The sequence below is a fragment of the Kryptolebias marmoratus genome, linkage group LG3 (genome assembly GCF_001649575.2).
Source record: "Kryptolebias marmoratus isolate JLee-2015 linkage group LG3, ASM164957v2, whole genome shotgun sequence".
NCBI lineage: Eukaryota > Metazoa > Chordata > Actinopteri > Cyprinodontiformes > Rivulidae > Kryptolebias > Kryptolebias marmoratus.
In genome coordinates this window covers 28207420-28217950 of record NC_051432.1, presented here as the reverse complement: position 1 = coordinate 28217950, position 10531 = coordinate 28207420, and the positions used below count along the sequence as shown (strand labels likewise).

Sequence of the window (10531 nt, the reverse complement as noted above, 5' to 3'; positions counted from 1 at the left end):
GACCCAGCAGAACCTCCTCCAGCAGCAGAACTCTCAGTGGGTTCCTGGTTGTGGAGGAGTTGTGGCCCACTCTTCTTTCCAGCGTTGCTTCAGCTCTCTGAGGTTCTGGTTCTGGTTCTGGACCGTTCTGTTGGCCTCACATCTGACTCCAGAATCAGCCCAAACCATCAGCCCTCCACCGCCATGCTGACAGCTGCAGTGCATTCTGGGTAAACATCTGTCCTCTGGTCTGGTTCTGAGCCAGAAGTCTTCTGGTTCCTTCAAGTCGAGCTGCCATGTTGTTTTTAGAGAGAAGAGCCTTTAACCTTTGACCTTTGACCTGCAGAGTCTGAGATGAAGCTCATTGCACGGTCTGACCTTCAGGGTGAAAATCAGCAGCTCTTTTAAATGTTTCCTTTTGGGAATAATCTCTCCCTCTATAGAGCGATGGACTCCAGATGACCTTTGACCCTTCTCAGATTGGTTCTCTGAGGTCATTGCTGATGTCTTTCCGCCCTGGCGTTGTGTTAACTCACACCTGGAGCTCCGGAGCAGCAGAACGTCAGTAGGTTCTGATCCTGAAGCTGGAACCAGTTTTTACTTTTAGTTTCTGTTTAATAAGACGCGACTCGGTGGAACCTGCCGTTCTCCTGTTGGCCTTTCTTCTCCTCGTGACTTCTTCTTTGGTTTATTGTTTGTGTATTTTGCACTCTGTCCTGAAGGTTTCGTCTTCTTTTCACAGTTAAATGTTTTTTTAGCAATACTGGGTAGATGATGCCTTAATGACGGTAGATTTCACAGAGGCGGCCGGCGGCCCGGCGGCTCGCTCTGTCCGCTTTCTTTCATACGTTTGTTGTTTGTTTTTTAATCCCGGGCACATGTGGCGGTTTGTTTTTTTACTTTTAAAAATGAACTCGTTTCTACTTTTGATAGCAGACTGAAGCAGCTGAAATGTGTGAATAAAAGAGTCGAGCAGCGGAGGACGGAGGACCGAACTCCGGTTCCCCCTCCTGAACAGAATCTAACGTGATGTTTTTATTTTGTTTGTTTCAGTAGCAGCAGCTCACTAGTTGGTGATAAATACTGTAGCAGAGAGAAGGAAATATTATATGAAGTCCAAACGAAACCAGCAGCTGGAGATAAAGGAGTCCGGCTGTGAAGGAGCATTTCTGTCATGTTGCACTGGGGCGCCTCGAGCCCAAATGTAAAATGTTTTTTTTTAGTACTTTCTGTTTTTTTTAATATGTTGGAATAGGAGTTGTAAACTTTAATATGTTTGTGTAAAAACACATTCATCGTTTTAAGCTTTGAGGTTTCGGGTAACCCAGATAATCCATGTTCTGAATGTCGTATCTGTGTATCTTTAACGTGTGGCAACATTTAGGCCCGGTCCGGAGCCGCGCTTCGGCTCGGATATGAAATGCATGAAATGCAGCGACGTCTCAAGTGTAATCGCTAAGTACCAAGTAATAACTATGCATCACTTTAAATGCAAAGTTTCCCTGAAAAGAAAAAAGGAAAAGGAGCGAACTGTAGGAAGGAGAGCACGTCGTGGCTGAAAACTAATTCGACATTATTCAGATTAAAATCCCTGTAAAGTATTTTGATATTTTTGTGTGTAAAATTAAAAGACAACCTTTTTTGTCAATAAATGTATTTTACTGAGTTGTTTCATTGCGTGCACGGCTGACTTCTTCTATGAGCAGTATCTTACCTGCTGCAGATACATTTCTGACGAGCTAAAGGCTAGTCTGATGGGGACTGAGATTAAAGTAGATCTTTTAAACTTTGACAGTTTTAGACTAAAGATCTGAATTATATCTTTAAAAGTCATCTGGTGTTTTTTTAAATTAAAGGTTAAATTACAGCTGAACTTCCTGCTGCTGGTTTCATGTTTCCTGCCGTTAACAAATACAGAGAAGATGATTTAAATACAGATTAAAAAACCATTTAGTTCTCCTCAGGAGTGACCTCAGATCTTCCTGTTTGTCCAGGTTTGTCTCAGAAATGTAATGAGGACGGGTCTCAGACAGGAAACGGACAGAAAGACATGATTTGGGTTGAAAATGAGACGCAAAATAACATTTATAAAGAAATGGGTGAGCTTGAAGCAACAAAACAACCACAGACAATAAAAATATTACACACACTGACTTCAAAAATTAAAATAAAACTAATGTCAGAAGCTGAACAAATGATGTGAAGCACAAAACCTGACCTCTGAGACACGAAAAACCAAAACATGGAGACAAAATGAGGAAATGAAAGTGGTTCAGAAGGACAGATTGGCAAAAATAACCTCAGAGAGATAAAGAATGGGTGTAGAAATACAAACTAAAAGGAACACAGCAATGTAAAACGAACAAAAAAGGAACTGAAATCTAACAAAGATGCAATTAAAAAAGAAATCCCCAAAATTCATCAATAAAGTATGTGGTCTAATGAGTTTATTTGTGTGTGTAAATGATTAAATGACTCATTAAATAATTGAACAACTGCTTGTTTTTATTTGAGGTTCAATAAAGCCAATAAAAGCTGGTTTAATTTAAAAGAAAAATCTATGTTTACTGCCGAGGAGGAGACAGATGAGGCGCATGCGCAGTCCTGTTCTAACGACAGGGGAGGTCCCTCCAAATCCGCGGCGCATGCGCAGTCCTGTTCTAACGACAGGGGAGGTCCCTCCAAATCCGCGGCGCATGCGCAGTCCTGTCGTAGCTTCTCCCGGTTCTCCCTGAATAATGCTGAGCTCTGGAGCTTCGATCCCCGAGGAAAAATAAAAACCTTCATCTTCATCAGCTTCAGCCCCGCGGGAAGCGTCAGGATGAGCGCAGCGATGTGCGCACTGCGCAGAGGATGTGCGCAGACCTTCCGACGACCTCTGCCTGCTTCCGGCACCTTGGTGAGTCCGCCGCCAGCAGTTTGACAACTTTTCTGTTCTTTTAAAGTGACAGCAGGAGATTTTATTTTTATTTTTATTATTATTGATCCTCTGGAGAACGGAGCGTTTTTACCCTGAAAGCACTGAGTCATGGCTGCACGTGCTTCCTCCTCTCACCTGGAGTCCCTTCTCCAGGTGAGGCTGCAGGTAGAGGAGCACGTGACATTAATCACTGACCTGTGGACCCGCCTTCAGCTCAGAACCAGAACCCTCTGTCCTGCTCATTTAAAAACTCAACTTTTATGGATTTATGTGAGTTAATAATTAATGGATCATCCAGGTATGGCAGGCCGTTGTTGCATCTAATCAAACCCCGACCTGTCTCCTATTATTCTGGTTGAAACCACATTCAGGTAAAATTAAAGATATTATAAAAACTTTACATCTCAGAGTTTATAAAACTGAGGCTTTATTAGAAAATGTCAGAAAAGATTTAATGGTTTGACTATGTTTGTGATTATAAACTTATTAAGTCCCTGATGACTGATTTTAAACTAGTTTTAAAATAAATACCGGATATTCCTTAATAGGCAGAATGAGTTTATTTGAGCTAATCTGCTCTCGTTCTCTGAAAACGACCCACAGACGATTCGTTTTAATAAAACGCAGCGTTCCTGATGTTCCTGCAGCCAAATGTCTCAAAATGACTCCCCCACAGCATCACATCGCCTCCTCCGTGCTCAGACACTGATAGCCTCTGTCTGAATGTCGTCCTGCAGGTCCAGACGTGTCTCCAGTCCTCGCAGCCCGTCCCCGCCGCCCGGCTGCCGTACCGGGTGAAGCTGTCCGCGGGGAAGAAGTACGCCTGGTGCGCCTGTGGTCACAGCAAGAAGCAGGTGGGTCGAGTCGCCCGAGCGCCCGAGGTTCTGCTTCAAACATAACTCAGGAGCTGAAGCGTCAGCCATTTTTTTTCAACTTCACTTCAGCTCGAGACAAAAATCCATTTAATCTGAATAAAATGAGCTCAAATAAGATTTATCACCCAGAACTCAAACCCTGCAGTCGTTTTTATTTTAACATCACGGCCTGTAGTCCTGTCCGCGCACATTATTGTCCCCACCTCCGCAGCCGCCCTGCGTCTCTACTGCCTCTTTTACACCGGCTCTAATTCAGAAGTCCGGCTCTACTCCGCTCTACTCGGCTCGATAAAGAATGCATCACGTCTCCACCGGCCAGTTTGGTCCGCAGCAGAGGAACGCCTCCTCGTGTTGCGGGGGGCGGGGCTGCGGCGCGGGGGGGTGCGCTACCAAAACTTAGCGCAAGTTGCGTAAACAACGGAAGCGCTATGGACAACGTTGGCCCTGTGTTGTTGCTGTTTTTTAAACTTATGGGGATTCTCCTGAGGCGCAGTGGAAGAAATGCTCTGGATGCAGTGATTGTTGCGCGGAGTAGGACAGCTGTTATCCGCCGGAGATTTCAGGCTTTACAGGCCTTCAGCTGGGGAACAGACAGCAGAAACGCTGCAGGGTAAGCTAACGCTGTTGTTTATATTCCTACCTTCGCTCTTTATGCTTGCATCTGGTCACACCCACGACCAATGAGTGAACAGGAGCTAAGCTTGCGCCGCCCACGAAGCAGGGCCGACCCGGCTGGCCCTGCTCCGAAGCAGGGACCAAAGAAGCAGGGACAGGCCTTGAAAAAAAGCCGATGGAAACGCGCACAAAGCGAGCCGAGTAGAGTGGAGCCGGGACCTTTAGAGCCTGTGGAAAAGAGGCATACTTCCCCCTGCTGGACTGGAATCAGGTCTCCGTCTTCAGACCTGCAGGCTGACGTCCTCGCCTCGCCGACTCTGAGGCTCTCAGGAAGAAATTCGACATAAAAGTTATTGAACGTTTTAAAACTCCAGCGACACGTCATGAGACGTCCCAGAGACTCCCTCATGAACGTCGTTCAGCTGCAGAGCAGCCCGATGACCTGAGGTCACAAAGTGTCCTAATTACATCTCAGTTCCATCAATGTGATTTTAAAAAAACATGCAGAGGTCAGAGGTCAGACTTTCTTCAGCTTCAGATCAGAATAAATCAGATTAAATCCTGGAGGTCCAGAACTTCACTTCTACCTGTTAAATTATCTGAATTATTTCAATAAATACTAAAGAAAGGTCTAAATATTCCAAAGTAAAGGTTTTTGACCCTGTCTGAGATTTATTAAACCTGAATCAGACTCAGTTTAAATCTGCTGTTGTTAATTAAAGTCTGTCTGATTCTCCTGATTTTATTCTGAAATCCTCCGACAGCCTTTCTGCGACGGCGCTCACGTGACCAAAGCCCCGGGAATCTCGCCGGTCCGCTTCACCCCCGACTCAGACAAGAAGGTTCTGCTCTGCGCCTGCAAACAAACGGGGAACGCCCCGTTCTGTGACGGCTCGCACCTGAAGGTCCTCCTCAGGGACGCGGTGAAGGCGGTCAGGAGCCTGGTGAAGTGATGTCATTGAGCCGCACATTCAATTCCTTGTATAGAAAATGTTCTTGTATAAATTCAATAAAAGCCTGAAAGACGTCCTGCAGTCGGAGACGAGTCTCTGAGAAACACGAGTTTAGATAAAATGAGCTGAAAGTAACTTCAGTCCAAAAAGGATGAAGGAGCAGGGTTCTGGTCTGGTTCTGGGTTCTGGGTTGGTTCTGGGTTTAGACCAGGGTTCTGGGTTGGTTCTGGGTTTGGACCAGGGTTCTGGGTTGGTTCTGGGTTTGGACCAGGGTTCTGGTCCGGTTCTGGGTTCGGAACAGGGTTCTGTGATGGTTCTGGGTTTGGACCAGGGTTCTGGTCTGGTTCTGGGTTGGTTCTTGGTTCGGACCAGGGTTCAGGGTTTGGACCAGGGTTCTGGTCCGGTTCTGAAGGCAGCATTAACGCAGAGATTTTCCAGCAGCATCTGCTGCCTTCAAGGACCTCATCATTCCGTGGGACGTTTGATCGTTTTTCACCGAAACCACCTTCTGCTCCGGGTTCTGGAGCGACCCGCCTGCAGTCCTGACCTGCGACCCGAACTAAAGACTTAATACCACCTGGAGCTCATCATCATCATCATCAGAATGTCTTTTAAATAGAAACTTTACAAAGTTGTTGTTTTTTTCCTAAAATAAAAAGCGTTAAAAAATAAAGTTCAGTAAGTAAACATTTTATTGACCTAAAACAACATGCACGTATGGCTGATTAAAAAAAAAAGCAACGAAGGGAATGTTGAAACTTATGGAACAAGTGAAAATATTCAAATCCCTTATTTTCATTTTGACTCTTCAGTCCTGGGCCCGCAGGGCGGCCGGTAGTGCTTCGGAAAAAAAAAAGCTTCTGTTGCTGGAAAAAATACTCGTCGGTTTGCGTGACGGGGCGTGAACAAAGTGCATCGACGGCTCGCCGCCCGCGGACGCCGGACCCGTTCGCCGGGCGAGCGTGGGCTCCAGCGTGTTCGTGGAAATGAAACGGACCCGCGGCGTTTACGATACAAAACGGTTACGATATCTGGTATAAAAGAGAAGTTTATACAGATGTGCGCTCATGCTCAGGTTGATACACGCTGTACAGGCGGAGCTAAACTACCACAAACACGCACAGACGCACAGGTGTCCGTCCTGCTCGTCCAATCAGGATGGAGCAGCTGCTTCTCGCTCTGAGGAACCTGAACCGCCGCCCGCCGCCGCCGCGTTAGGTCGTTGGAGGTAAGCCGCTTTTCTCGCCGTCCTTCCCGGCGCCGGAGCTCGTGCCGTTCACAGTCACCTTGCGAGCGTTGGCGCCCGGCTTGGAGGCCAGGGGGTGTCGCTGAGCGTTGCTGGGCGCGGCGGAGGAGCCGTTGGAGCTTTGGACGGCGGGGGAGGCGTTGTGGGACGCGGGGCTGGACTGCGAGGAGGCGCGGGGCGGCTGGGCGGGGGCGGGGCTGTGGAGTTTGTCGCTCTGGGAGTCGCTCTCTGACGTCGGGCTCGTGTTGACGCCGTCCGAGTGACCCTGGGCGGCGGACTGGGACGGCCTCCTGCGCTTCCGGGTGGGTTTGACCAGGTACTGCAGCGGGATTGGTCCAGTCTGCACAGAGAAACACCGTCAGAGCTGCGAGGGGGCGGAGTCAAAGAGAACAAGGTAGTACAGGTGTTTAACTTCATTTACAGGCTGGAGTCTCCAATCAGATCAGACGTTTCAGGACCGAGGTCCTCCAGGAGGTCCTGAACCTCCTCCTAAACTTCTCCTCACCTCCTCCTCACCTTCCTCCTGAACCTCCTCACCTCCTCCTCCTCCTCACCTCACCACCTCCTGAACCTCCTCCTCACCCTCCTCCTCTCCTCTTCACCTCCTCTTGAACCTCCTCACCCTCCTCACCTCCTCCTCTCCTCTTCACCTCCTCACCTTCCACCTCCACCTCACCCTCCTCTTCACCTCCTCACCTCCTCCTGAACCTCCTCACCCTCCTCCTCCTCACCACCTCCTCCTCCCACTCCTGCCCCTCCTACTCCTCCTCACCTTCCTCCTCCTCACCCTCCTCCTCTCCCTCCTCACCACCTCCTCCTTCCTCAAATTTAAACCTTTAATGTTTCAGATTTCTGCTCCTCGGTGGAAAAACATTTTTATTTTTAACCAAACCACAGAAGGAGGCCGCGGTGGCCCGGTGGTTTGAGCCCAGCTTGGCTCAGGGAGGCGGGGTAGCTCGCCGTGGCGACCCCTGAAGAAGAGGTCAGCCAAAACCAAAGAAGAAGAAGAAACCAGAACAGCAACCGTCCACAAGGTGGCGCTTCAAACCTGAGTCTGACAACAAATGAACTCGAACGTCGACCGCTGAGACTTAAAGCTCTTCACCCGCTTTCCCATGTGGGAGGAGGAGGAGGAGGAGGAGGAGGTCCACGGGGGGGAGGCGGGGGACACCTGGACAGGTCACCCGTCCACAGAGAGACAAACGACACCTCCATGACTTCAGGGAGGCTGACGCTCCAACTTCACCTCAAACAAACTTAAAGTTTTAAATCTTAGAAACTCGAGGAAAACAACTTTTATTGTTTCGAGAGGCGAGAAGAAGAACATCTGGACTTCATTTATCTGCCGATGTTCGATGTTCTGATTCACAAAAACAACCAGAGATGGAACTCTCAACAAGAGGAATCAAACAACCGAACAGCCGAGGAATCCTTCCTCCTCAGCGTCCCGCAGCAGATCTGTACCTGCAGACGGCCTCCCTCCAAACCCCCGGCGCCTGACTGACAGCTGTTTACCTCCGAGGTCCGAGGTTCTGTAGGAGAGCGGAGACCTGAACCTCAGCTCAGGTACAAGAACCACCGGAGGAGTCCAGCAGAACCTCTCAGGAAGAGACGGATCCGAACCGCAGACCCAGTTTGGAAAATAACGTCTCTTAAAGCAGGAAGACCGAGGGCCGGGTCAGTTCACAGAACCTGAGCTGCCGCCGGACCGTGAGCAGGTCCGCTCCACCTGACGGTTCTGTTTCACCTTCTGAGGAACATCAGGACCTAACAGGCCCGGGGAGAGCTCCACCCGCTGCACCACCCAGTGTTAATCTGCTGCTCACCCGTCTCCACTCGTAGAAGTAGGCGATGTCCATTAGTGTGTAATAATCCTTTAACGGCTCGTCTCCGTACAACACCTCCACCTGAAACACACAAACACACACCTCAGCACAAACATCTGGAGGTGGAGGCTTGTGTTGCTGACACGAGCAGGACTTCGTTACCACGGCAACCGGGTCCGGAGTGGGTTCAGGTTTCTGGGACCACACCTGACAACGCACCGCCTCCCGTCCAATCAGGAGCCGAGAAACGACTTCCTGAAACGCCGACGTCTGAATCTGCAGAACCCAGACAGCACCGGGTGTGTGTGTGTGTGTGTGTGGGTCAGTGAGTGTGTGTCTCAGTGTGTGTGTGTGGGTCAGTGTGTGTGTGTGAGTGGGTGTGTGGGTCAGTGTGTGTGTGGGTCAGTGTGTGTGTGTGTGTGTGAGTGTGTGTCTCAGTGTGTGTGTGTGTGTGTGAGTGCGTGAGTGTGGGTCAGTGGGTCCGTGTGTGCGTGTGCGTGTTTACCCGGTAGTTGCTGGGAATGTCCATCTTGCTCCGCAGGAACTTGGCTAAGTGCAGGACAGACATGGCCGCCGGACACTGCAGGAAGCGTTTCCCGTTCGACTGAAATCAGGAAAAATAAAAAATAAAATTTAAAATAAAAACCAGAAAAAGCGGAATAAAAACGACGTTCAGCGTGAAGGTTCTCCACCTTGTCTGCTTCCACCTCTGGCCGCGGCCGCTCGTCGTTCCTGCAGGAAAACACCGGAAACAAAAGTTTAGAACGGCGACCCGTGTTCCTGCAGAACCCGGTTCTGCTCGGCGGGCCTCACTTGTTCCGCTCGTAGAACTGGATGGACAGGCTGATGATCTCGTCCTCCGCGATGTTGAACGTCTCCACCACCTCGCCCGGCTCCAGGACCCGGTTCTCTGCGTAGAAATCTCGCCTCCGTTTCATCTCGTCTGCGATCAGAGAACAGAACCTCTGACGTTAGAACCCGAGCAGAACCCTCGGTTCTGCTCGGGTCGGCCGGCGCTCACCTTTGAAAAGTCCCGGGACGAGTTTATAAACGATGTCCTGAAGCGTTTTGTCCGACCTGGAAGAGGAAAAGGTTCAGACCCGCGGACTCAGACGGGTTCGGACCCACAAAGCGGTTCTGCTTACCTGATGCTGAGCTGGGGACACGTCTTATGGACCTGGACATCACATCTGGGACAGAACTTGTTCGTCTCAAGGAAGGCAACGATGCAGGTTTTACAGACTGCACAGAGAGACGGGACACAGTGTTACAGAAAATAAAACTTTTCTGCCTCATTTGTTTCCCTCCTGGCTGCTGCTGTGAAAGCCGGGCGATAATGTAAAACAACTCCTACAAAAGAGTGGGACAGTGTGGAAAATGTGGTTTACTAATCTGATAAACTGTTAGAAAAGAAGATGAGATGGTTTTAACTTCATGGCAGCAAAAACGTCTCAGTGAAGCAACAAAACGCTGTAAAGTAAGTGGTCCAAATATTAAACAGCTGGAGGAGCATTCTACAACTAATGAGGTTGATTAACAACAGGTGAGTCAGAGGACGGGCTAAGAGACACCAGGTCCGAAAATGATTGAGCAATTTCAGAATAAAGTCTGGAATATTTCAGAAACACGATCCTGCAGAGCAGAATGGGACAACGTTCCCTCTACAACCAGCAGCTGTCCTCCTCAGGTCCAGATGTTTACAGGCTGACAGGAGAAGAAGAAGAGATGCTCCTGATTTTGTAACAACAGGGTTCCTGATTTGTAAACTCCACAACCTTCGGCTCGTTCCGCCTGCGTCTGTGTAACAACATGGCTGCCCCTCAGACTGAGCTGAGGTCCCATCACTGAACCTTTGGTGGTTCTGACAGATTCAGAGGAACCGAGAGACCGAAGGTCCAAACGGGCCTGAGGTTCTCAGCTAAGAAGGTTCAGGAACGAGGACTAAAGCAGCCAAAGAAACGTTCAGAACCTCTAGAACCTTCAGGAGATCTGGTTTAAAAGGTTTACAGGAAACTCCAGCTGCAAAGTGGACCGGGTCAGGAACATTTGAAGCAGCAGCAAGTCAGGGAACGGGTCGGGGAACGGGTCGGGGAACGGGTCGGGGAGCGGGTTGGGGA

General features: G+C 49.3%; 2 protein-coding genes across 2 annotated transcripts in view; one reads left to right on the top strand and one right to left on the bottom strand.

Annotated features, from left to right (window-relative positions):
- The first annotated feature begins 2661 nt into the window (after positions 1-2661).
- Positions 2662-5423, top strand: LOC108250066 (CDGSH iron-sulfur domain-containing protein 3, mitochondrial). The gene is made up of 3 exons (XM_017439772.3): positions 2662-2878; positions 3637-3753; positions 5154-5423. Exons 1-3 carry the CDS (start codon positions 2801-2803, stop codon positions 5340-5342), a joined length of 384 nt encoding a protein of 127 aa, XP_017295261.1. The 5' UTR covers positions 2662-2800; the 3' UTR covers positions 5343-5423.
- Positions 5424-6011: 588 nt separating this feature from the next.
- LOC108250065 (polycomb complex protein BMI-1) overlaps positions 6012-10531 on the bottom strand; it is a 7127-nt gene continuing 2607 nt past the window's right edge. The window contains exons 3-9 of the mRNA XM_017439771.3: positions 9560-9656; positions 9436-9491; positions 9228-9357; positions 9107-9146; positions 8920-9018; positions 8415-8495; positions 6012-6928 (exon numbers count right to left, since the gene is read on the bottom strand). Coding sequence (XP_017295260.1) covers positions 6557-6928; positions 8415-8495; positions 8920-9018; positions 9107-9146; positions 9228-9357; positions 9436-9491; positions 9560-9656 — 875 coding nt within the window. The 3' untranslated portion in view covers positions 6012-6556. The remainder of the gene's footprint in view (positions 6929-8414; positions 8496-8919; positions 9019-9106; positions 9147-9227; positions 9358-9435; positions 9492-9559; positions 9657-10531) is intronic.